The following is a 27,858-nucleotide window of genomic DNA, read 5'->3' on the forward strand; positions in this document are numbered from 1 at the left end:
GATTTTTTAAGCCTACCTTTTCCCAGTGAATAGAGAATTATAGTTTGTCTGCACTTAAAGCGGTTTTCCCAAGAACAAAGTACACTTTAATTAATAGAACTTGGAATAATAATTTACACAATCGGATGTGTTACAAAAAATGTTCTTGTGCTAAGATAATCTTATGTGTCCCTGCTATGTACGGTGTAATGGCCATGTCTGATCGTGAAGGAACATGGCCTTATGATACCACATCTCCTGGGCAGGGAAAGCAGCAAAAGAGCATACAGGCATTATGGCATGGCCTCACAGCTGCTACTTTCTCTGAGGCAAAAAATTTCCCTGCCATTTTAAAAACTTGATTACCATGTTTTTCACTTTATAAGACGCACATAATTATAAAACGCACCTAGATTTTAGAGAGGAAAATAAGAAAAAAACATTTTGAGCCAAATAGTGTGCAAACACTTTTAACCCCTTACCGACATTGGTAAGAACCACTGGTGAATGGGCTACTGCAAGCGCAGCATCATTGACCGGCGGTGACATCATGAAGGCCAGGCTGACCTGCAGTGACCTCAGGACCGTGGGAAAATGCCAGTGACCTGAACTCTGCCACCGGATGCAGCGCATGTGCAGAATGAAAGCTCAGTAAGCCGACAGCTTCATCTGCGCCGCATCCGCGACCGCTTTCCTACAGACATCACGTATAGGCAGGCATGGATGGAGATCTCGGCTTTCCTCCATCTGCACCTGTGCTGAGTAAGAAGCTGGACGCCGGACCCTGGAAAAAGAATGGAAGCCGCCAAATGCGGCTCGCTCGCCACCGTACCACCATCGTAAGACCACCGCTCACCGCAGTACTACCACCGCAGGACCACTACCGCACACCGCAGGACCGCCGCACCACCACCACAACACCCCAAACTCTGGGCCCGCAGCATTGACCCATCGGTAAGAACAGTGTTCAGGTTATAAGATGCACCCCTATTTTCCCCTTAATTTTGGGTATCATAAAAGTGCGTCTTATAATCCGAAAAATATGGTAACCTCACAGAAAGCAGCAGCTGCGATCCCTTGCTGTAACGTCTGTATATTCTTTTGCTTCCCCCCCTGCCCAGGAGCTGTGGTATGATCAGACTATGTTCCGCCACAGTTGGACACAGCCATTACACAAAACATAGCAGGGGCACATTTATAGGATTATCCAGGCACAGAAATTTTTTAATTTTTTTAAAGGCTGGATAACACTTGGGGGTTTACAGACAGGGACCCAAACATACAGATTTAGTGTACATTGCACAAAAAAGTGAATCAGACAAAAACTCATGAGACTTTCTAGGCAGGAATTTATATTTTATGTGCTAGCTACAATTATTCAAAGAAATCTATTTAGAGAGCATCTAAGCCTGGTCATAATAATAAATCTGTACCTGATAATCGGAAGTCATTAGGGAGGGGCCCCCAGGATTAGCAGCTGAAGGCCCTATACGTGGTTTCTTGTTTGGAGGTCCTGGGTTAAGACTGGAGTCTTGGCTGTGTTGGAGTGCTGCTGCTGTCGTTGCCCCTGCTCCTCCTGTACCATTGGTCTGACCAGTGTTTTGTTGCTGAACCTGTTGTTGTTGAGCTGCTGTCTGTTGTTGGTTAGCTGCTTGTTGCTGGTGCTGATTTTGTGCCTGTTGATTCTGAACAACAACAAAACCACATAAATACTAAGCTGAATTATACACCATTGTACACATACTTACACAGTTGCCATATGGGTATGAACAAGTAGCGAATAGAACCACAGTAATACATTAATGGTTTCCTTGTAATGCATACTGTAAGGGTACCGTCACACAGTGGCATTTTGATCGCTACGACGGCACGATCCGTGACGCTCCAGCATCGTAACAATATCGCTCCAGCGTCGTAGACTGCTGTCACACTTTGCAATGTACGACGCTGGAGCGATAATTTCATGACGTATGTGCAATGTAGAAGCCGTTGGTTACTATGCGCACATCATATACAATATCGTGCACACCTTTGTTACACCATGCGATCATGCCGCCAGAGCGGGACACTGGACGACGAAAGAAAGTTTCAAACGATCTGCTACGACGTACGATTCTCAGCGGGGTCCCTGATCGCAGGAGCGTGTCAGACACAGCGAGATCGCTGGAACGTCACGGATATATCGCTGGAACGTCACAAATCGTGCCGTCGTAGCGATCAAAATGCCACTGTGTGACGGTACCCTAAGGCAATACTTAATTGTACTTTGCGTTTATGACATTTCTACAATAAAATACAGGATATTACTGAAAAAAAGCCCAGCCCTGTACTTGCAAGAATATAGCGTTCCTGAAGGATATATTGGTTAACATACAGATACCGGAGACTAATAATACATACCTTATCAACTTTCTCTTCTGGTTCATCTTCATTTAAAAATTCACGTTTTGGATAAGGTATTTGACACCCTGCAAATACACTGAAGGAATACAGTGAATAAGGAAAAAGCAGAAAATTAAGCAATATAAGGCATATAACAGTGCTCAGCATGAGTATACCCCTTTTGAGAAGCAAGATTTTAATCAATATCCACTTAATACAAGAACAAATTCCAAATTTTTTACAAGTCAAATATTTTTTAACCCGTAACATGAAAGTAAAATCTTCAATTTTACTCAAATTAGTTGATTTAAAAATTAACACACCCCACATCAAAATCTAATACATCTAGTATTTTGTATGACGCCCAAGATTTTTAAGGACAGAACCAAGTTTTCCAAGTAAGGAATGAACAAGGTGGTGACATATTTCAATATCTATCATTTTCCATTCTTCTCTTTAAGAGCCTGGATGAGGGATAAAGACTGAGGGTTTACTGCGACAGAGAGGAGCCAGAAGACTGCACTGTCTGATTTCTCCTATTCCTGCTCTGATTAGATGCGGTTCACTATACTAAACTGTGCAGCTTTCTTTTAGCAGTGCAGCGGTTATGGTTTTTGTTTCCTGAAGAAGAAGTGGGCTAGAAAAGTGAGTAGAAAAATAAAAAAAAACTTTTTTTCCCATTATCTCTGGCACTTGATGTTTCTTCATCACCTGGAAGTGCGTATACAGACCACAAACCTTCCATTTCGTACTCACTTTTCTAGTAAACAGTGCAGGTTTATTTTAGCAGTGCTGGGGTTAATCTGCTCAGGTGAGAGGTCTTGGAAGCTTTCCGGCTGTTCACTGTTCACCACTACCATCTCCTAAATAATCTGGGCCCTGGCAAGAACTCATTGCCAGAGCTAGCTTATGCTGCATGGTTTGAGATGGTGGTTTGTGGTTGTTGTTTGAGAAGGTGTTTGGTGGATTTATCCAAAATTGTTGCGAGGTTTTGGGTGTGTGCTAATCCCCTTCTTCTCCTACTTTGGGTTTCTCCATCCTCCACTTCCCAGTGCATACCTCTGTTTGTGTGAGTAGATTTGTATGATTGGTATTTTCCTTTATCCCTGTTCCTATTACCTTGTTAGTCTGGCTGGTGTATTACGGTACACTACTACTCCCCTCTTCCCTGAGTGGAGGAGCAGCATGGACTGGGGGCAGAATCAGAAGCTAAGGCAAGGTATGTGGCCCCAGCATCTTCATCATCAAAAGTAATCTAGGGAACATGGCAAGCTAGAGCGCCCCTAGCGTTAGGGACAGTGAAGAAGCCTGTGGTATCAGGATATATGACAACAATGAGTCGTGACACTCAACTGGTCTCAAAAGAATTCCACATAGGTGTTTGATTTGATTCAGATCAGGAAACCTAATTGGTCACTGAATCACTTTCACCGTTATTCTTCAGAAATGCAACAGTTGCCTTAGATGTGGGTTTAGGAAAATTGTCATGTTGGAAAAGTGCATGTCTACTTAAGGCACAGAGTGATGGTAGCATTTTCTCTTTCAATATAGAGTAGTGCATTTGTGAAGAACATCAATGAAATATGTAGCTTCCTGTCACCAGGAACATTCATGCAGCCCCACATAAGGACACTGCCACCACCATGTTTCACTATAGGTACCATGCATTTTCTTTGTACTCCTCACTTTTGCAATGCCATGCACTTTTGAAGCAATCAGTTCCAAAAACATTTATATTGGTCTCATCATGTTTTTTTAATTCAGCATGGGCCCTGGCAAATTGAAGGTGTTCTTCTTTTGTGCATGGGCTTTTGGAGAGGCTTCCTTCATGGACGACACCCATGCATGCCATTCATTTGCAGTGTGCAATGTATAGTGTGACGGAAAACACTTGCCCCGATTTGACTTTTTTCTTCTTTAGCTAACTGCAGTGAACTTGAATTTCGATTTTCTTCAACCCTTCTCATTAGAAAACGCTCCTGTTTAGGTGTTAATTTACAAGGTCAAGCTGGACATCTTTGTGAGATGGTTGCAGTTCTATCTTTGTTCAATTTTTGTATCACTTTTGCCTCAGTATTTTGACTGACAAGTAAAGCTTTGCTGCTCTTCTTGTAGACTTCACGTTTCTTGTCTAAACAAATTATTTTCTTTCTCAAGTTTTGTGAAATTCCTCTTCCATGTAGTGCCATTGCTGACAATATGAAATGGTAAAGGGTTTTCTTTGTTAAGTAACGCCTTTTTATTGTCATGCTGGACACCTGTTTAATGAATATAATCAGATTTAACTGTGGTTGAATTCATGTTAATTAGAAATCTGTAGCCTACATTTTAGCTTTGCTCTAAAAAATTTCATTGTGGTGTAATGATTTTTGCAACATGGTCTTGAATGAATTTGTTAGGAAAATTACTTTTCTGGGTGTGCAAAACAACAAATCTGGTTTACAATCAATGGTTCACATTTGTGGGAGTATTTTATAGTATGGTATCCCATAGAAAATGTGGATTCTGAAAGGAAACTAAAGGTTTTCTGACAAATCTGTTGGGGTGTATGCTGTGCACTGTATATTTACATTATAAGAACATTAGACAACATTAAACATGGCATAAAATGAGTAAAATCACCTATTCCAATAAAACATTTTTCAACCTTCAAAAAAATCATACAGCTGCATATGAAATAACAGACATGAGGGGGAAAAAAGCAACCTTTAAATCATCTGATGTTTCAACAGCGACACTTAGGTGGCTTACTGCAGGTCTGCATTTACTTTGCTGAATCTGTGATGTGTTATACCAGCACATGACCACTCCAGCCAATTATTAGCTATACCAGTCATGTTGCACATACTGGCATCACGACTGCTGCTGAAGAACGAGTATACTGCTATGCCAAGTCACAGTTCAGCAATGAAAAATCAGACTGGCAATGGATCACTGGACAGGTGGCACCAGAGCCCCAGAGGATTAAAAGGAAAGGTTGGACTTATTTCAATAAACCATTAAATGTAATGAATTAGATAAAGGAGGTGCCAGCAGCAAAGCAGTATTAGACACCTGGCTCATATTCTACACTATATTCCACTACATATATATGGCACGTATTCCAGTCTGTCAATATTGACTCACAATCCAACAAAGATGACAGGAACAGTGATCATATAAATATACTAAATAGCGTTGGTATGAGGTTTTTATGTACACAAAAAATCTAAGGGTCCGCACGTAAAACTGTTAGTTCTCCAAAAATATTTCTTAAAGTGCCAAGCAATTGTTTCCTCCCTGCATGCACACATTACCGCAATCTAGAATATGCTCCTCTTATCTCATGCTGTACCAGCTCTCTGATATCATTTCCTATGCAGGAGCAGATTGTTTCAATGTCATCCTCAAAGTCAATGACTGGTATATACTGTGCTAGCCAAGTGACGTAGGAGTAAGTGCAGAGACTGTTGGCTCCACGGGACATGAAATGCTGGCACATGACAAAATGCGTAGGATGAACATTATATCTAACGCAACACAAGATTTAGAAAGTGTGATCTGATGGGAATAAAGTACACATACTCAGATGTGGGCAGAGGATCCTCCTGGAAGTAGAGATCCTGTAGAGCTTGCTCTGATGTGATCCTTTTTGTGGGGTCCATAGTTAGAAGTTTTTGAAGCTGTAATCAAATATTGTGTTACTTTATCATAATCCACACAAACATCATATCCATAAAACATGATAAAGGTAGGGAGACATACTGCTTTAGCTGGAATTGGCCGCTGAACACAAATGTAGTAGACATCATAATAGATTTGCCTTTTGCCTCTTTTACTTATCCTAAGGCTAGGGTCACTTAACCGATTTTCTCTCATCCAAGAAAATTGGTCTGATTATGCTAATCACATTCTGATCAGTGTGTAATCATAGTGTGATTTGGTTTTCACAGATGTAGAGAAAAAAAAAAAGTTTCTCCATCTTCTACAAACAGTGTGGCCGTGGAAATCGTACCGGACTTGGATGTCATCAGGGTTCGGTCCAATGTTTTCCAAGGACCCATAGACATGAATGGAGAAATGTGATCTAATCGGATGCAACTTATGTAGGCTGTTATTTTTTTTTGCTCGGACCGAATGAGTTTATAGAAAAAAAATTGTGTATGACTAGAAGGTAGGGTGCACTACACAAAATTCTATGGGAAATATAAAAAGAGGGTGCTGCAACATGCATAGAAAATATATCAATGTGCATGAAGAAAAAGACCTATGCATATTGAGGTGTGCGCCTTTTTATGTATAGAAAAAAATCGGACACGTGAACGTCCTCATAGAATAACATGGAGATGAGTGCTATCATGCACTTGGACCATTTTTATGGCCATGTGCACAAGCCTTAAAGATAAGGTCATCAATATCAGATTGTTTGGTGTGACACCAGGCATCACCACCGATTCACAAGTAACACACCCTTATATTAATGGGGCTTTAAAAGATAAATACAAATCAGAGATTTCCATCTCTGGTGTTGGCTGGATGTACATAATGTACAGAGAGGAACAGCATAGCTCCATACACAGTTTAGTAGTCTTTGCCTAAAACGGCAGATAAGCTTCTATTCAATTTAGGTTCATGGATGGCGCTGCATATCATGAATATCACAGCTCATGTATACAATGGAAAGGACTTCTCAGCTCAGCTGGAGATGCAGAAAATAATCTGCCAGTCCAAAAATCGTAATACAGAGCAGAAATCAGGGTCTCTATTAGGCTATGGTCACACTATCAGTATTTGGTCAGTATTTTACATCAGTATTTGTAAGCCAAAACCAGGAGTGGGTGATAGATGCAGTAGTGGCGACGTGTTTCTATTATACCTTTCCTCTGATTGTTCCTCTCCTGGTTTTGGCTTCCAAATACTGATGTAAAATACTGACCAAATACTGCTAGTGTGACCATGGCCTTACTACTTTATACTGATGGGGCAGCACAAACCTGCAGACAGATTCCTTTTAAGCAGCTGCATTTTGTTTTAGTTTCACCAAAATGGGCAAAGCTGTGACAGGCCTAGGGCGTGGTAGGGGTGTGGCGCCAAAGCTCATCTAATCCATGACGAGCTGTGGCGTTCAATACGCTAGAAAGATTTATAGCGTGAGCACACAACTTGTCAGACGCTCCCCATACAAGATTCCGGTCTTGATAAATAATGTGTGTGCATATATACAGTACAGACCAAAAGTTTGGACACACCTCATTTAAAGATTTTTCTGTATTTTCATGACTATGAAAATTGTATATTCACACTGAAGGCATCAAAACTATGAAATAACACATGTGGAATTATATACTTAACAAAAAAGTGTGAAACAACTGAAAATATGTCTTATATTCTAGGTTCTTCAAAGTAGCCACCACCAAAGTAGCAAGACTACCTCTTGAAGCTCATCAAGAGAATGCCAAGAGTGTGCAAAGCAGTCATCAAAGAAAAAAGGTGGCTACTTTGAAGAACCCACAATATAAGACATATTTTCAGTTGTTCCACCCTTTTTTGTTAAGTATATAATTCCACATGTGTTAGTTCATAGTTTTGATGCCTTCAGTGTGAATGTACAATTTTCATAGTCATGAAAATACAGAAAAATCTTTAAATGAGAAGGTGCGTCCAAACTTCTGGTCTGTACTGTATATATATATATATATATATATATATATATATATATATATATATACCGCATTTTCCGGCGTATAAGACTACCCCCCAACTTTTCCAGTTAAAATATAAAATCTTCTTAAAAGTCGGGGGTCTTCTTATATGCCATGTGTTGTCTTATAGGGCCGGTGACTAATGTGCCTTTTGGGGGGGGAGTGGTCCCGATGACAAAGAGAGGAGGCGTCTCACAGGAAAGTGTGAGTGGAGTATCCCCCTATTACCTCATTGTGGCAGCGTGGGGTCTTTGTGCTGGGGAGCAGCGGCTCATCTTTGTGCCGCGTGGGCTTTCTGTGCTGTGGGGCGGTGGCGTATCTTCGTGCAGCGTCGGGGCTCTGTGATGTGGGGCGGCGTATCTTCGTGCGGCGTCGGGGCTCCTCCGACATTTCCTCAAAGCCCGGAGGCACCGGCAGCTCCATTGCTGCGATGCGGAGGCCTCCGGGAAAATGGCCGCTGGGGGCGGCGCATGCTCAGATTCAGATCTCGTCCCCATATCTCGGGAGACAAGATCTGAATCTGAGCATGCGCCGCCCCCAGCGGCCATTTTCCCGGAGGCCACCGCATTGCAGCAGTGCAGCTGCCAGGGCCTCCTGGCTTTGAGGAAATGCCGGAGGAGCCTCGACGCTGCACGAAGATACGTCGCCGCCCCATAGCACAGAGCACCAATGGCACGAAGAGGAGCCGCCGCCGCTCACCAGCACAGAAACCCCATGCTGCAACAGTGAGGTAATAGGGGGATACTCCACTCACACTTTCCTGTGAGATGCCCCCTCTCTTCGTCATCGGGACCACTCCCCCCCAACCACCATATGCACATTGGTCTGCACCCGGCGTATAAGACGACCCCCGACTTTTAAGAAGATTTTCAGGGATTAAAAAGTCGTCTTATACGCTGGAAAATACGGTATATATATATATATATATATATATATATATCTATAATATAACGCTGGGAGCGTCACTCTGTCCGAAGCCTCGATAGACTGCGCAAGCGCAAGCGCCGGCGCAGTCTGGGCCTCACAGAGCGACGCTCCCGGGAGATCGCGGTGTGCGTTCACACTGAACGCACACCGCGATCTCCCCCGCAGAAGCAGGGACCGCCAGGAGGGTGAGTATCGGACATATTCACCTGTCCCCGTTCCATCGCTGAGCGGCGCCATCTTCCCGGTCTCCTCGGCCTGTGGCCTTCAGTTCAGAGGGCGCGATGACGCGCATGCGCGCCGGCGCCGCCCTCTGACTGAAAAGTCACAGGCCGAGGAGACCGGGAAGATGGCGCCGCTCAGCGATGGAACGGGGACAGGTGAATATAGTAAGTGCTGGGGGGCCTGAGCTGGCGGCGATACCGGCACCTGACCCCCACAGCGCGCCGGTGTCCCCGCCTGCTCAGGCCCCCCAGCACTCGGCGCCGAGCGGGTCAGAGGCAGTATGGGGACGCAGGATGGAGCAGCAGGATGGGGACGCAGGATGGGGACACGGGATGGAGCAGCAGGATGGGGACACGGGATGGAGCAGCAGGATGGGGACGCAGGATGGGGACACGGGATGGAGCAGCAGGATGGGGACACGGGATGGAGCAGCAGGATGGGGACACGGGATGGAGCAGCAGGATGGGGACGCAGGATGGAGCAGCACATAAGGATGGGGACACGGGATGGAGCAGCACATAAGGATGGGGACGCAGGATGGAGCAGCAAATAAGGATGGGGACGCGGGATGCAGCAGCACATGAAAGGATGGGGACGCGGGATGGAGCAGCACATAAGGATGGGGACGCGGGATGGAGCAGCACATAAGGATGGGGACGCGGGATGGAGCAGCACATAAGGATGGGGACGCGGGATGGAGCAGCACATAAGGATGGGGACGCGGGATGGAGCAGCACATAAGGATGGGGACGCGGGATGGAGCAGCACATAAGGATGGGGACGCGGGATGGAGCAGCACATAAGGATGGGGACGCAGGATGGAGCAGCACATAAGGATGGGGACGCAGGATGGAGCAGCACATAAGGATGGGGACGCAGGATGGAGCAGCACATAAGGATGGGGACGCAGGATGGAGCAGCACATAAGGATGGGGACGCGGGATGGAGCAGCACATAAGGATGGGGACGCAGGATGGGAGCAGCGCATGACAGGATGGGGACGCAGGATGGGAGCAGCGCATGACAGGATGGGGACGCAGGATGGAGCAGCGCATGACAGGATGGGGACGCAGGATGGAGCAGCGCATGACAGGATGGGGACGCAGGATGGGAGCAGCGCATGACAGGATGGGGACGCAGGATGGAGCAGCGCATGACAGGATGGGGACGCAGGATGGGAGCAGCGCATGACAGGATGGGGACGCAGGATGGGTGCAGCACATGACAGGAAGGGGAACGCAGGATGGAGCAGCACATACCAGGATGGAGACAATATACCAATATAAATGCTCGCCACCCGGGCGTAGAACGGGTTCAATAGCTAGTATATATATATATATATATATATATATCTGTATACAACGTGGCTCTGTGCTGTATACTATGTGACTGGGCAATATACTACGTGGCTGGGCAATATACTATGTGGCTGGGCAATATACTATGTGGCTGGGCAATACACTATGTCACTGGGCAATATACTACAATATAGGTATATTTTTGAGTAAAATGTAAATTGCTCTTTTATTCTATAAACTACTGACAACATGTCTTCGAATTTCCAAGCACTACATTTTCTATTTATTTTCAGAAAATGAGAAATGTTCAAAATAACAATTAATGCAGTGCTTACAGACCTCAAATAATGCTAAGAAAACAAGTTCATAATTATTTAGAAACAATGATTCCAATGCTTTAACTCAAGAAGAGTTCAGAAATCAATATTTTCTAGAATAACCATGATTTTTAATCACAGCTTTCATATGCCTTGGCATGCTTTCCATCAGTCTTTCACACTGCTTTTGGGTGACCTTATGCCACTCCTGGTACAAAAATTTAAGCAGTTCTTCTTTGTTTGATGGCTTGTGATTATCCATTTTCCTCTTGATTACATTCCAGAGGTTTTCAATGGGGTTCAGGTCTGGAGATTGGGCTGGCCATGACAGGGATTTGATGTGGTGGTCCTTCATCCACACATTGATTGACGTTGCTGTGTGGCATGGTGCATAGCCCTGCTGGCAAAACCAGTCCTCAGAGTTGGGAAACATTGCTTGAGCAGAAGGAATCAACTGTTTCTCCAGGATAACCTTGTATGCGTCTTGATTCATACGTCCTTCGCAAAGATGAACCTGCCCAATTCCAGCCTTGCTGAAGAATCCCCAGATCATCACCGATCCTCCACCAAATTTCACAGTGGTTGCAAGGCATTGTGGCTTGTACACCTCTCCAGGTCTCGGTCTAACCATTAGACGACCAGGTGTTGGGCAAAGCTGAACATTAGACTCATCAGAGAAGATTACCTTACTCCAGTCCTCTATGGTCCACTCCGTATGGTCTTTGGCAAACTTCAGTCTGGCTCTCCTTTGCTTCTCATTGATGAAAGGCTTTTTGCTAGCTTTACATGACTTGAGCCCTGCCTCTAGGAGTCTGTTACAAACTGTTCTTGCCGTGCACTTCACCCCAGCTGCCATTTGCCATTCCTTTTGTAGGTCACTTGATGTCATCCTGCGGTTGCTGAGTGATATTCGAATAACATGACAGTCATCCTGGTCAGTGGAGAGTCGTTTTTCGCCCTCTGCCAGTCTGTAGGTTTGTTGTCCCCAATGTCTGCTGCTTGACCTTGTTGTAATGGACTAGAAATTAGAAATTTTAAAGATGGAGGCAAAATGACGCTCACTGTGTCCCTCTGCTAGTAAAGCCAGAATTGAGCCCTTCTTTTCCTCACTCAAGGCTTTTCTTTTCAACTCGTTTGGCATGGTTAAAATTTATTTTTTCATTCCTATTACTTTTGGGATATTACTAGCACTTGATTTGCCATCCAGCTTGTCCTATTGCAAGAGGATTGGTTAACACCACAGAAGGGTTTTTAATACTTTCCTTCGTTAAATAAGATTTGGTTCAGGTGAGAAGCACATTAAGTAGAATGAGGTGTTCTCTGGTTGGAATTCAACTGACACTGGAATGGAATGGCTGCATGTAGAGAAGCTGATTTTTTATAAAACCTTGCAGTGGTCTCTTAATTTTTGCCAGAGCTGTATATATATAGTGCTGGACACTGCAGCAATTACTGACATTGCTAGTTACTCATTGAAACAGCAGTGCTAATTATGTCACAGTAAACTGCTTTTATTAATTATGAAGCCACAAAAATATTTATCAAGACCAGTTATTAAAAATATTTAAATATATTAATACCGTATATACTTGAGTATAAGCCGACCCCCCTAATTTTGCCACAAAAAACTGGGAAAACTTAATGACTCGAGTATAAGCCTAGTGTGGGAAATGCAGCAGCTACCAGTAAATGTCAAAAGTAAAAATAGATACCAATAAAAGTAAAATTAATTGAGACATCAGTAGGTTAAGTATTTTTGAATATCCATATTGAATCAGGAGCCCCATATAATGCTCCATAAAGTTTATGATGGCCCCATAAGATGCTCCATATTAAAATATGCCCCATATAATCCTGCATAAAAGTTAATAATGGCCCCATAAGATGCTCCATAGACACATTTGCCCAATATAATAATTCACAAATGTTGACTATGGCCCCATAAGTTGCTCCATAAAGATATTTACCACATATAGTGCTGCACAAACGTTGATCATGGCCCCATACAGACACTTGTCCCATATAGACACTTGCCCTATATAGTGCTGAACAAACGTTATGGCCCCATACAGACACTTGCCCCATATAGTGCTGCACAAACGTTATGGCCCCATAGAGACACTTGACCGATATAGTGCTGAATAAACGTTATGGCCCCATACAGTGCTGTACACACGTTATGGCCCCATATAGTGCTGCACAAACGTTATGGCCCCATACAGTGCTGCACAAACGTTATGGCCCCATATAGTGCTGCACAAATGTTATGGCCCAATACAGTGCTGCACAAACATTATGGCCCCATACAGTGCTGCACAAACGTTATGGCCCCATATAGTGCTGCACATACGTTATGGCCCCATGTAATGCTGCACAAACGTTATGGCCCTATATAGTGCTGCACAAATGTTATGGCCCCATACAGTGCTGCACAAACATTATGGCCCCATATAATGCTGCACAAACGTTATGGCCCTATATAGTGCTGCACAAACATTATGGCCCCATACAGTGCTGCACAAACGTTATGGCCCCATACAGTGCTGCACAAACGTTATGGCCCCATATAATGCTGCACAAACGTTATGGTCCCATATAGTGCTGCACAAACGTTATGGCCCCACAGATGCTCCATACAGACACTTGCCCCATTTGCTGTTGCTGCGATAAAAAAATAAAAAAAATCACATACTCACCTCTCCGTCGCTCAGGCCCCCGGCACTTTCAATATTCACCTGCTACTCGTTCCGGCGCCGCTCCATCTTCAGCGTCTTCTGCACTAACGTTCAGGCAGAGGGCGCGCACTAACCACGTCACCGTGCCCTCTGACCTGAGCGTCACTGCTGAAGACGGAGCGGCGCCGGAACGAGGAGCAGGTGAATATCGCGCAGCGCAGCAGTCCCCTCCCCGTTATACTCACCTCTATGGGAGGTGGAGCCGCATATTCATTACTGTAATGAGCGGTACCATGTGACCGCTCAGTACAGGAAGAAGCTGTCAGCGCCGGGGAAAAGACGTGCAGGGACCGCGCCAGGAGCAGGTGAGTATTATTAGACAGCTGCCGCTCCCCCTCCCATGCCGACCCCTGGGTATGACTCGATTATAAGCCGAGAGGGGAACTTTCAGTCCCAAAAATTGGGCTGAAAATCTCGGCTTATACTCGAGTATATACGGTAGTTATATTTAAAAAAATTTAATAACAGGTCTTAATAAATATTTTGTTGGCTTCATAATTAATAAAAATTGGATTACAAGCTCCTAATAAACTGAGCAGAACACACCATACATACTGCCATCCAGTGCACTGCGATATAATTAGCAGTGCTGTTTCAATAAGTAATTAGCATTGTCAGTAATTGCTGCAGTGTTTAGCAGGATCAATATTTATTCATGCTCTGCTCTTCAAATTTTTAAATGAAGCATTGAATAATTAATAAATGCATAATATACATCAGTAATTTCTCTTTAGAGGTTATAATATGTAAATGATGATGGGAAAAAGTAGCTGGTTTGTGGGAAATGATTGGAAATGGGATAGAGGTTTGTAAATACTAGTGAGCTTGGATTCAGATCAGGAGTATGTAAGCCCATTTTATATATGACAAGGTAAATCACGAGAAGCCGTAATGGCACTGACACAGCAATCGTTGGAAAGCAAAGTACAGAGCTGTTCTCAGCACATATTTGTTTCCTTTCTAATACAAGTCATCAATTATGAAGGCAGCAGCTTGTTTTAGTCCCAGCAATACAGCTAACAATAACGTACGGTATACTACAAGCAGCGAGGAGAACAGATTTCATAATGATTCATATGATGCTAGAAAAACATAAAAATCACATACTGTATATGCTCTACATTAACCCATTAAGCCCTAAATGGGAACCTGCAGGATTGTGCACAGTAACCTACAGACAGTGTCAGGTCGGCGCCGTTATACTGATTACAATGACACCTTGGTTGATGAAATCCGTCTTGTGGCTGTTGTATAATCTTTATTTTCAGTTCAGTTAATGATATGCCCGCTCCCCTGGGGCAGGCCTGGAAGGGGTCTTCATGTGGTGCTCTGATTACCTAATCAGAGCACCACATTCATAATGCAGACTGCTGACAGGTCACTGATCCCTCAGTGGCCTGCCTCCTAGATTGCCTAAAGAATATCTGTACATACTTAAAAAAAAAAACCTTCTGCAGATAGGTGCCAGCCGTGTCACCTACGCTGCAGAATAATCGCATGTTTCATGTCCCTATAATACAGTTTCTTCAGGTTATTCAGCTAAACAAAAATATAAAAAAATCAAATTGAATATGGTGCCCGCCGCCAACTATCAGTGTATAAAGCTGTGATCCGATAGCTGCTACTGTGTGTGCGCTGGCGGTGCCATCTTACTGGAGAAGAAAAATAAATACTTGTCCAAGATGGCGCCGCCCAAGCATGCGCAGTAGCTCTTTTTTCTACTTTTCACTTTTTTTCATTTGCCTGTACCACATACAACACTGCTACATTATTGCTGTATATTGTAAAAATGACAGTCTCCTGAACGTCAAAGGAGAAATAAAAAAAATAAGAAAACTAGGACCTACACACCTTTAGTATTAAATTAATATACCAGTGCACAAATACATTATATGGCCAATATACAAACATATACTGTACACAGACTATGCGTCATCCCACCACGATGATGAATGAATACATAAACTCCACTCTTGCTGTAAAAGTTAATAATGTTAGTAACTAGTGATGAGCGAATATACTCGTTACTCGAGATTTCTCGAGCATGCTCGGGGGTCCTCCGAGTATTTTTTAGTGCTCGGAAATTTAGTTTTTCTTGCCACAGCTGAATGATTTACATCTGTTAGTCAACATAAGTACATGTGGGGGTTGCCTGGTTGCTAGGGAATCCCCACATGTACTTATGCTGGCTAACAGATGTGTAGATAAGGATGCTGAGATGTGGAGGGAGCCATACACCCCATATGCACTACATATAATAATAAAAAATAGGACCTGCACACCTCTAGCATTAAATTAACGCTTAATAACTTATGTTTTTAATGTAAACAGCAATGGAGTTCATGCACTCATTAATCGCAGTGTGCTGATGCATTGTGTATGTTTATGCTTGTATGTTGGTCACAGAGCGTATTTGTGCACTTGTACATTATTTTAATACTAAAGCTGTGTGGGCCCCTTTTTTGTAGCACACAATGGGGGTAGGGGTAGGGGTGGATGGCCCAGAACCTAAGCACTCTTATCTACACATCCTTCCTGGACAAAGTTCCAATTGCCTTGGTTTCCTGGGGACAATCCATATTTAGGTATACGTTGAAGTGGATGAATAGCTTTTGCACGATTTGATCAAAAAATGCTACCAAAGTACCGCACCATTTATAGCAGTAGCGGAGCTCATGCATTCACTAATCAAAGTGTGCTAATGTATAAGGTATGTATATGTCACAGGAGAAATAAGACAAACATGAGATTCTTAAACAAGCCCCCAGCTGTCATAGTAACCTATCATCTCAGCGTGATCATGTCATAGGTGTGCTGAAGGGCACCTGAATGACAGTGGCATTTGAAAGGTTAATGGCAGTAATTGGCAGTAGCCCAAGTCGCAGATAGATGGCAGATAGATGGCAGATAAGCAACACAGGTGGCATCTGTCCTGTGTGGAAGGGGCTCAAATACTAAACCAGCTCCACACACCCTGTCATACTCTGTGATGTAATAGTACACCTTGGTGCATTAAGAGTTTAAAGATGAGCAACATTGCAAGTACCTTCATAATAGATCAGAAAACTCCTAAACCAGAAATATAGCCAGAGAACTGGTCCATATATTTTCCCGGACTGGCCTGACAAAGGAGATCCTGATGGACCAAAGATTCCAATTCATGTCCAAAGTGATGAGAGAGTTATGTAGGTCCCTCCAGATTAAGCAATGAGGGACATTGGTGTACCATTCACAGACAGACGGCCTGGTGGAATGGTTCATTAATAAAACCGGGCAGGCCATCCTCAAGAAAGTCGTGGAGAAGGATGGATAAGACTGGGACTGCTTACTCCCATATCTGCTGTTGTCAATTGGGTAAGTTCCACAGGTCTTTATGGGATTTTCTCCATTTGAGCTGAAGTATGGCCGGCACCTTCGAGGACTTTTGGGTATTGCAAAGGAGACCTAGGAATCAGAAGTTACACCACACTGGAGCATCATTGAACATGTGGCCCGAATGCAGGAGAACATTGCAGAGATGTGAAGACACAAGCATCAGTGGGTGTGCTCATCCCACTGAAAGCCCACACTGCTCTCCAAAGGGCAGAATACCACTCAGCCACACAGGGTGAGGGTAAAACAGTGTGGCAATAATTTACTTGATCCATCAACAGACAGTAACAAATAGAATAGTCCTAGCAAATACCCAAGATGGTGCAAATTTCATAATCTCACCCTTTCGCTGGCTCGCCGGTATTAGAACATCTGCGACTTTGGGGCTTCCAGGGCTGACTACCCCTACCAATGGCACCCCGCTTTTGGTGGGCACCCACAGAGAGCAGGTAACGACAAACTTAGAAAGCTGATAGTCCAATGAGGTACGTGACCAGGTGATCTAATTGTCCCAATCTGTCTTCTCTGGACATCTCCATGGGCCAGGTGACTGGAGGGCTCCAACCTGGTTTCTCCGAATGTCTCCATGGGGCCAGGTGACAGGAGGGACCCAATCTGACTTCTCCTAACATCTCCATTGGGCCAGTGATGGTGAATTGAGCAGATCGGTATTCCACCAACTAGGGCCGTGGTCCCTAAGCTGGCATCCAGTAGAATGCCAAATCTGTATTCCTCTTGATGGAGCCATGGTGCCCTGGCTGTTCTGTAGAATCTCCTTGCAGAAAGATATAGGTTCCCTTTTATACCCATATCTGTGGTTGAGGCCATCATCCACAAGTCAGGGGGAAGGTGGGATGGGATTATCTCTCATTGTTTAAGCATTTAAACAATCTGTATAGTTTGCCTTTCACTGTTTTACAGGTCACCAAGCTACATGGACTTATAGAATGAATAGTCAACATATTAGCAAACATCGATTGTTTAATGAGCCTGCATCCCTGTCCTCCAAAGATAGCAACACAATAACCTGTAGGACCTGATATAATAGATAAAAAGCAGCCATTCAACAATTCACAAACATTAATTCAAGATTCAACGTTCATACTCATATGAACAATAGCCTATGTCTCTTGGCCTACTGAAATTATACGTCTGGCATAATTAAGACTAAATGCTGTGTCATCACAAGAGGTAATGCAGATTGTGAGAGCGAGCCTCCTCCAGGCACAAGAGGCCCAGTCAAGGGTCTACAATCGGTCAGCAAGGCTGGAGATCGGTTTGAAGTGCAGATTCGCATGGTGAAAAGTAAATTTCTGGCCATGTGGCAAGGGCCAAAAGAATTGGTTAAAAATTTAGTGAAGTTAATTATAAGGCCCATCAGCCAGGGCAAAGAAAATCCTACCAGGTCTGCCATGTCAACCTGCTCAAGCCACAGCGAGATAGGAAGCCGGTGGCCTGGGTGCCAATCTCGAGGATGTTATGGTCGCAGAGACACTATCACCAGAAACAACAGTGCTGACAACTGCTTCAGTGAAACAGAGACCTGTTTTCAGAGTTGACAGGATGTACACAGATTGTGGAGCACGAAATTCTAACAAAACCACACATGCGGGTAAACCTTAAGCCATATCAAATCCACGAAGCCCACCGCAACATGATTTTGAAGGAGGTGAGGAGAATGTTGAGTCTGGATGTCATTGAGGAGCCAAAGAGTGGCTTGTACAGTCCCATTTGTCCCTGTACCGAAGCCAGATGGAGAATGGTGGTTTTGTAATGATTATCGTAAGCCGAATGAGGCATTCAAGTTCGATGTGTATCTGATGCCCAAGGTCGATGAGCTCGTTGAGAGACTAAGGTGAGAAGGTACATCACCACCCTTGACCTAACTAAAGGGTACTGGCAAATTCCCATGTCTCAAATGGCTGAAGAGAAGACTTCCTTATCTATACTTGACGGTTGCTTCCAATACCCCAGGATGCCTTTTGGGCTGCAAGGAGCCCCAACCACTTTCCAGAGTGCCATGGACCGGGTCCTAGCTTCTCACAAGAAATACCTTGCAGATTACCTACACAATAAGGTGATCTTAAGCCCGGACTGGGGAAGTCATCTGCAGAAGGTCCAGGCAGTACTGAATGTGCTGAACATGCGCCATGGGGAAGGTAGAGGCCAAATATACTGTCGGTAGGGGCAAAATTAAGCCGCAGGAGAACAAAGTGGAGGCGATACAAAATTGCCAGCAACAACGTTCCAAAAACAGGTTAGAGAGTTTTTGGAAATTATCTTGATATTATCGGCAGTTTATACCAAATTTCGCCAAGATAATGGCATCCCTGACCGACCTCCTTAAGGGCACAAAATCATTGATGATCAAAGTGGACTTCCGAAAAGGAGACGGCTTTCCGGTTGTAGCTAGCCCTGTGTAAACAGCCAGTCTTAGTCAAAACTAGATTTCAAAAAGTAGTTTGGGGTCCAGATGGAAGCTTCAAAAGTTGGGTTGGGAACCATGTTGTCACAGGAAATAAATGGGGAGGAACATTCAATCCTATACTCAAGTAGGAAACTCTCCTCCTGTGAAAGGATTTATGCCGCCTTGGAAAAAGAATGCTTGGCCATCAAATGGATGATTGACTCTTTGAAATACTACCTGCTAGGCTGAAAGTTCAGGTTAGTGTCAGACCATGCACCCCTGAGATGGATGAGGAAAAGGAAGGGGAAGAAAGCCATGGTGACTAGGTGGTTTTCGGCACTCCAGGACTTCAGCTTCCATGTGGAGCATAGGCCCAGGAGACTAAACAGTAATGCAAAACCCCTGTCGAGACTTCCCTGTCAAGTGTCTGAAGGTGCCAAACTTCTCAACTTGAAAGGCAAATCAGAACCCCCCCTTGACAGCAAAAGACGTTCAAAAACATTTAGCATACTCTGGAGTTGTGGTACATTGTTCTACTGTTCAGAGAGACCAGCACAAAATATGGCCTTCAGAAGAAAAGCTCTCATGCGTCCTCACCATAAATTTCAGCATCAGAAGAATGCAAAAGATCATCTAAACTAGACGACACAAAAGTGCACAGAGAGGTCAAAAATACTCTGTTGTAAAAAAGTCACAGTAAATAAGTGCTAGTCAAAAAATGAAAAAATGCAGGATATTTAGTTAATACGTTTTTTTGCAAAAAAAAGTGTGACTTTTTTAGAACAGAGTATTTTTTTAACTCTCTGTGCGCTTTTGTGTCTTCAAGTTCTTTGGTGGTGTGAACAGGTTTCTACAGACTTGTTCACTGTGCAAGTAGCCCATGTGTTTTTGGTTTTTTAATTATTCTCTTGTTTCTACAAGACTGGGGAGTCCACCACTCCTCTGTGGGTCATTTGCATTGTAGCTGTTCCATCCTGCATGTTCTACATGGATATTTTCTCTCTGAACCCTGCTCATACAGGTACTATACAGATGATCAGGTTTTTAAATACATCAGATAGGGATTATATACATTAGATAGGACTGCTCTATTATGGGTATACCTTGGCGATTGGTGGAGCAGCTTAACATACTTTTTTTTGCAAAAAAACGTATTAACTAAATACCCTGTATTTTTTCATTTTTTGACTAGCACTTGCTTATTTACTGTGACTTTTTTACAACAGAGTATTTTTTTACCTCTCTGTGCGCTTTTGTGTCTTCAAGTTCTTTGGTGGTGTGAACAGGTTTCTACAGACTTGTTCACTGTGCAATTAGCCCATGTGTTTTTGGTTAGATCATCTAAACTAGCCTGATGCATTTTGGAAACAAGTTCTGTCAACCGATGAGGTTAAAATAGAACTCTTCGGCCACAATAATCATGTATGTATGGATAAAAAAGGGCACAAAATTTCAGGAAAAGAACATCTCACCTACCATTAGGAATGGTGGTGGATCAATCAAAGTTTTGGGGTTGCAAGGGAGAGCAGGGAAGGTAAGTAGGATGTTTTATGTTTTTTTAATGTTTTTTTGAAGGGGGGCCATGCATACCAGGATAGGGATGAGGGAGCCATCCATAACAGGATGAGGATGAGGGTGCCATGCATACCAGCATAGGGATGAGGGGACCATGCATACCAGGATGGGGATGAGAAAGCCATGCACACCAGTATAGGGATGAGAGTGCCATGCATACAAATATAGGGAAGAGGGGGTCATGCATACCAGGATGGGGATGAGGAGGACATGCATACCAGTAGAGGGATGAGGAGGCCATGCATACCAGGATAGGGGTGAAGGGGCTATGCGTACCATTATAGGGATGAGGGGGCCATGCATACCAGGATAGGGATGAGGGGGCCATGCATACCAGGATAGGGATGAGGAGGCCATGCATAGCAGGATGGGAATGAAGAGGCCATGCATACCAGGATGGGGATGAGAAGACCATGCATACTAGGATAGGGACGAGGGTGCCATGCATACCAGGATGGGGATGAGAAGGCCATGCATACTAGGATAGGCATGAGGGGGCCATGCATACCAGGACAGGGATGAGGGGGCTATTCGCACCAGGATAGGGATGAGGAGGTCATACATACCAGGAGAGGGATGAGGAGGCCATGCATACCAGGATGGGGATGAGTGGGTCATGCATACAGGATAGGGATGAGGAGGCCATGCATACCAGGATAGGGATGAGGAGGCCATGCATACCAGGATAGGGATTAGGGTGCCATGCATACCAGTATAGGGATGAGGAGGCCATGCATACCAGGATAGGGATGAGTGAGCCATTCATAATAGGATAGGGGTGAGGGGGCTATGTGTACCAGTATAGGGATGAGGGGGCCATGCATACCAGGATAGGGATGAGGGGGCCATGCATATCAGGAAAGGGATGAGGGGGGCATGCATACCAGGATAGGGATAAGAAGGCCATGCATACTAGGATGGGGATGAAGAGGCCATGCATACCAGGATGGGGATGAGAAGATCATGCATACTAGGAGAGGGATGAGAGTGCCATGCATACCAGGATGGGGATGAGAAGGCTATGCATACTAGGATAGGCATATGAGGGGGCCATGCATATCAGGATAGGGATGAGGGGGCCATGCATACCAGGATAGGGATGAGGAGGCCATGCAGAGCAGGATGGGGATGAAGAGGGGTGCATACCAGGATGGGGATGAGAAGGCTATGCATACTAGGATAGGCATGAGGGGGCCATGCATACCAGGATAGGGATGAGGGGGCAATGCATACCAGGATAGGGATGAGGAGGCCAGGCATACCAGGATAGGGAAGAGGGGGCCATGCATACCACTATAGGGATGAGGAGGCCATGCATACCAGGATAGGGATGAGAGGGCCATGCATACCAGGATAGGGATGAGGAGGCCATGCATACCAGGATTGGGATGAGGGGGTCATCCATACCAGGATAGGGATGAGGAGGCAATGCATACCAGGATAGGGAAGAGGTGGCCATGCATACCAGTATAGGGATGAGGAGGCCATGCATACCAGGATAGGGATTCTTGCCTCATGTTTTCAATATCTTTTCCCTGTGTCATTTCTCATTATTACACATTACTTAATTTATCGACAACCACAATTTGACTTCTTTGCCTCTGTGGATTTGCTGTGTTGTTCTTCTCAAGATCTCATGCGGTTTAGTGTCAGGGCACTGAGTAGGGATTTTAGGGTCCAGTTTTAAGCACAGATGCACATCCTAATGCTGGACCGTGAGTGAAGAGCCCCAAGTTTCAGGAGCTTCAGACAGGACACAGACATACAATACAGTATGAATAAAGTAAGGAAGAGAGTGGGACAAACTGATGGCTGAATGCATTCTTCTAGAGCTGTTACATATCTTCATTTCTATATGGCTTGATGTTTTGCTATTTATCTCCATGCCTGATTTCTGATGAGGAGAGGGTAAATGCCTAGGTAAGGCCACATTGTCTGTGGGCCTTGTAAGAGATCCAATATCTTCTATCCAACATAATCCAGCCCTTTCACGTCACTCCATTGCTCTCTGAGAGAATCTGTACCCGTCAAATACCTCTGGCGTCCTCTCGCACCACTTTTGGCTCCCATCCCCACTGAAACGGTGGAGACCCAGATTTCAAGCTTGAATGGAGCCCAGAGATTGTGGATGACAACCCTGATTGTGCTTACCCAGCAGGTTGTCTGCAGGAAATGAAATATCAAATCTACTTACATGAGCTGCCATGAGCAAAAACAAATGTGTCCTCATAAGAACTACTGCAATGCTTCAGAGAACCTCACGTCACTCCTTGTAAAACTGACAAATATTGCCAGTATTCTGTGGACTACTTCCCAAGCTGGCTATTATCAGAATCACAGTAGTAGTAGTAGGTGAAATAATAATAATGTTAGCAAATAACTCCAGTTAGAAAAGTAGTATAGTTATTCTGATTCTAGATGTCGCTTTCCTCATGTGTAGACATTTCAGGACCGTATGTATCCATGGTTACCACCATAGATATTGTAAGTTAGCTAGTTGCTAGCGGTCATAACCATGGATATCAAAGTGCTGCAATGCCTGCACATGAGGAAAGAGACATATACTACATTTCTAATTGGAGTTATACATATTAGTCCATATAATTATTGCTGGAACACATTCAAAAATCTGATATCACCCAAGAGGCCCCCAAGAATGTTATTCAGGGCCCAGAATGTTTTAGTTCAAAAATATAAATTTTTATTGATCCATAAGAAACAACTTTATAAAAAAACATATAAAATATGACAATTTGTACATGTACCTCCAATCCAAAAGAACAACAATTGACATGTGCTTAATAATAATACCTGACATGCATATTTCTCTTTGGTTGAATACCTTATTTCAAGTCAATTTTTATATGACAATGCTATGCAGGCTCTAAGTTACTATTACTGCAAGGTGGCTGCCTTAAAAATCACTAAAGTGCCAATGTGCTTATTTATATGCCAGAATTTGGCGGCCAAAATCCACTATGGAAGTGCTAATATATATAAAGGTAAAGTAAATCGACTGTTTTTTTGGCTCAACTTCACTGGAAGGTCCCTTAGTGGTCACCTTAATAGTCCTGCACATACTCAGCTAGAATGTTACGATGGTAAGTATAAAATGTAAAAGCATATTCACCTTGCTGAAGCACACGCAATGGAAAACCCCTACGCGCGTTTCGATAGTATCTTCATCCGGGGGCGTGTACAGTGGAGGGTAAGTTGGGTCTATTTACATCCACCTCTAGCCAATCACTGCCTTACTACTAACATCCAATAGCTATTCCCGTACTGAAAATTACTCCCCACTTCCGGTGTATGACCTCCGTATCTGCAGCAAGTTTGAACATATAGTCTCACATATATCAGTGCACACATCATATTATAATTTTAACAGTTTTGTTAGCTTCTCACTTCATAATTCCTTGGGGGTTACGGGGGGTGGTGCGCATGCCCTGCGTGGTTGGGGGGTGGATCTTCCTGCTGGTGGCACGGGTCGGGCTCTTGTCCTCCCCCACTGAGTTGGGTCAGGTCATGGGTCATGCCATAGCCGCTGGTGTGTGGATCCCCGACCTCGGACTCCGTAGGGCATGCGCCAATGGAACCCATCTGTGCCCAATTTATAGGTTCACTAGTCACCTAAGGTGATATTGACCCTGTGTTCCGAGCCATAAACCTTGTATAATTATTATACGGCACAGAGTTACCTCACACTCATATAATCTCACTATTATTCACATATGTCACACAGCCACGGACCATATAGTTATATACAGATGCATCTCTCTTCTTTTTTTGTGCTCCGATAGCGATTATCTAGGGGACAAGCTCTGTTATAGCATAGCCATTATGGTATACACTTAGTCAAATACTTATACTTCTTTTTATTTTTGTATTTTTTAATTTTTATTATTTTTTGTTTATTATTTCTGTATTCCAGCAATATAACTCTATATGGTATATGGAATTAGCATATGCCTGGGGTAATGTACTCTTAGATAGCATACAAGCGGCAAGTTGTTACCTAGGCAATATAGCTTTAATATAGTGTAAAATAATTTTTCATTATTGAGTGGTGGGCTATGCGTGACATATTGAAGCATGGCAAGATGTCCTTACAATCAATACATCGCCCCTTATCTGCCACGCTTCGCTATTGCTTATTAGAGTGCAGCTTCCTTTGTTTTCCCTGACCTGGGAGTCGTGTGATGTATGTTGCTAAGCAACGTCTGTTTGAGTCCGTGATCATTATCATACGGCATTCTACTCGGCGGCACAGGATGTAGGTCATCTCCAACAGGCAAATGAGTTTTTTGACTAATAGAGCACCTTTTGTATACACAGTGGCCGTCGATCAGCGCTGTACTGTGGGAACGTAGTACAGTTTCCCCTTTTCCGCTGACTTCCGCAGTTGCGCAGTGACATATATTATGTTGCTAAGCAACACTTGTGTCTGACCAAATCACTATGCGATATATATGGTTTTTTATCTCGGTCACAACAAAGAGTGTTGTGCGGTGACAAGACACAGGTTTATCGGTAGTTACAGCACAACATTATACTTAGGAGTAGGAATATCTGCTGCAGATACGGAGGTCATACACCGGAAGTGGGGAGTAATTTTCAGTACGGGAATAGCTATTGGATGTTAGTAGTAAGGCAGTGATTGGCTAGAGGTGGATGTAAATAGACCCAACTTACCCTCCACTGTACACGCCCCCGGATGAAGATACTATCGAAACGCGCGTAGGGGTTTTCCATTGCGTGTGCTTCAGCAAGGTGAATATGCTTTTACATTTTATACTTACCATCGTAACATTCTAACTGAGTATGTGCAGGACTATTAAGGTGACCACTAAGGGACCTTCCAGTGAAGTTGAGCCAAAAAAACAGTCGATTTACTTTACCTTTATATATATTAGCACTTCCATAGTGGATTTTGGCCGCCAAATTCTGGCATATAAATAAGCACATTGGCACTTTAGTGATTTTTAAGGCAGCCACCTTGCAGTAATAGTAACTTAGAGCCTGCATAGCATTGTCATATAAAAATTGACTTGAAATAAGGTATTCAACCAAAGAGAAATATGCATGTCAGGTATTATTATTAAGCACATGTCAATTGTTGTTCTTTTGGATTGGAGGTACATGTACAAATTGTCATATTCTATATGTTTTTTTATAAAGTTGTTTCTTATGGATCAATAAAAATTTATATTTTTGAACTAAAACATTCTGGGCCCTGAATAACATTCTTGGGGGCCTCTTGGGTGATATTTCTAATTGGAGGTATTTGCTAATATTATTATTATTATACCTACTACATATTAGGATAGGATCTTGGAGATGGGAATACCCCTTTAAGGCATTCTTCAGAAAACAATTTCCTTGAATAATAATTAACATAACTCAATGCCGCTCATTATAACTTTTATAATTTATGAATATTTTTACTTACCAAAAGAAAAACTTTACTATCAGGCTTCACCTTGTGCTTTTCCATGTATTTTATTAAACTACTGTTAGCATACCTGAAAAATAAATTTGGGAAAAAATAATACGAGACAATAGAGTGGCACTAAAATATCTAGTGCGCTTAGAAAACATTTTTACAAGCTTCACTAAATATTGTTGATGGCCAAGTACAATATCTGAAGTGCCCACTGGCAGCAAAGATGTTTGTCCCAAGCTAAATGATACAATCAAAATAGGCATACTGAAGTAAGCACTTGGCATCAATTCTTTTCATCAATCAATACACTGTGAATTTTGGCAACAAAACAGTATACTGCTGGAATGATTGCATTAGAGCTCCAGCTCATTTTGCCACACACATTGACAAAATATTCTTGCAGCCCATACAAAGTACTCTAGCTACCCAGGACACTGAATACAGTTTGACTGATTAGTCAGTACACTTGTCACTTAAATGGCCGCCATGTAACACTACACTTCTAATGTAGTAGCTGCAGATGAATCTGAAGCGTCCAGTGATAGCAGTGGGAAAGCCACAGAAGCCACAATCATGATAATCAACTGATCCCCATAATGGCTTCATTGCTAAAAAAAAAAGTTGTCATAGTGAGACAATGTTTTAAACTATACTGTATCTGCAATGATGATATGCTGCCCTAATCAAGGGCAGAGGACAAATGGCAAATGTAAGAACAAATAACATAAAAATTACTGTGTGATTTACACATAATGACAAATATAAAGTTATAAGAGGGGTGTATTTACGAGGGAAGGGATTACCAGTATGCCTCTCACTCTCCTCCCCTACTTAAAGGAGTAATCCCATCCCCAAGATCCTATCTCAATATGTAGTAGGTGTAATAATGATAATATTAGCAAATACCTCCAATTAGAGATGTAGTATAGTTCTTTTGATTCGCTATGTCACTTACCCCATGTGCAGGACATTGCAGTAGCTTAGGTATCCATGGTGACGACCACTCATATCGTGACAGTCAGCTGTTGGTAATCATCACCATGGATACCTAAGCTACTACAATGCCCTGCACATGGGCTAAGCAACATAGCGAATCACTACATTTCTAATTGGAAGTATTTGCTAATATTATTATTACACCAACTAATTATTCAGATAGGATCTTGGAGATGGGAATACCCATTCATCTGTTAATAGGTTGGGTAGCACTCTTTTCTTAAATATGTCTGACTCAACACCAAGTGTATCATTCTTTATAAATGCTTAGAAGATTAACCGCACAATATTTTTGCATTACTTATTACACCAAGGCCCCCCTACAAATTAGACAGCTTTTGGATGATTTATCTTTCGCATACAGTTACTCTTTGGTCCTGGAGGTAAAATATTATTCAAGACTGCATATTATAACCGTAGCCTGCTATAAGCACCACAGCTCAGTATAATGTGAGTACTAATTTGTGGAGGGGCTTTAGATCATGTACTTTTCATATTAATAGATACCATACAAACTTTAGTAT

At 43.3% G+C, this 27,858-nt stretch overlaps 1 protein-coding gene across 1 annotated transcript in view; it reads right to left on the reverse strand.

The window, feature by feature from the left end:
• Positions 1–27,858, reverse strand: part of CDK19 (cyclin dependent kinase 19) — a 411,797-nt gene that overhangs the window by 22,652 nt on the left and 361,287 nt on the right. Inside the window, exons 9-12 of the mRNA XM_069726138.1 lie at positions 26,345–26,417; positions 5,926–6,023; positions 2,380–2,458; positions 1,413–1,664 (exon numbers count right to left, since the gene is read on the reverse strand). Of these exons, the coding sequence (XP_069582239.1) occupies positions 1,413–1,664; positions 2,380–2,458; positions 5,926–6,023; positions 26,345–26,417 (502 nt within the window). The remainder of the gene's footprint in view (positions 1–1,412; positions 1,665–2,379; positions 2,459–5,925; positions 6,024–26,344; positions 26,418–27,858) is intronic.

This window comes from Ranitomeya imitator, chromosome 5 (genome assembly GCF_032444005.1).
Source record: "Ranitomeya imitator isolate aRanImi1 chromosome 5, aRanImi1.pri, whole genome shotgun sequence".
Classification (NCBI taxonomy): Eukaryota; Metazoa; Chordata; class Amphibia; order Anura; family Dendrobatidae; genus Ranitomeya; species Ranitomeya imitator.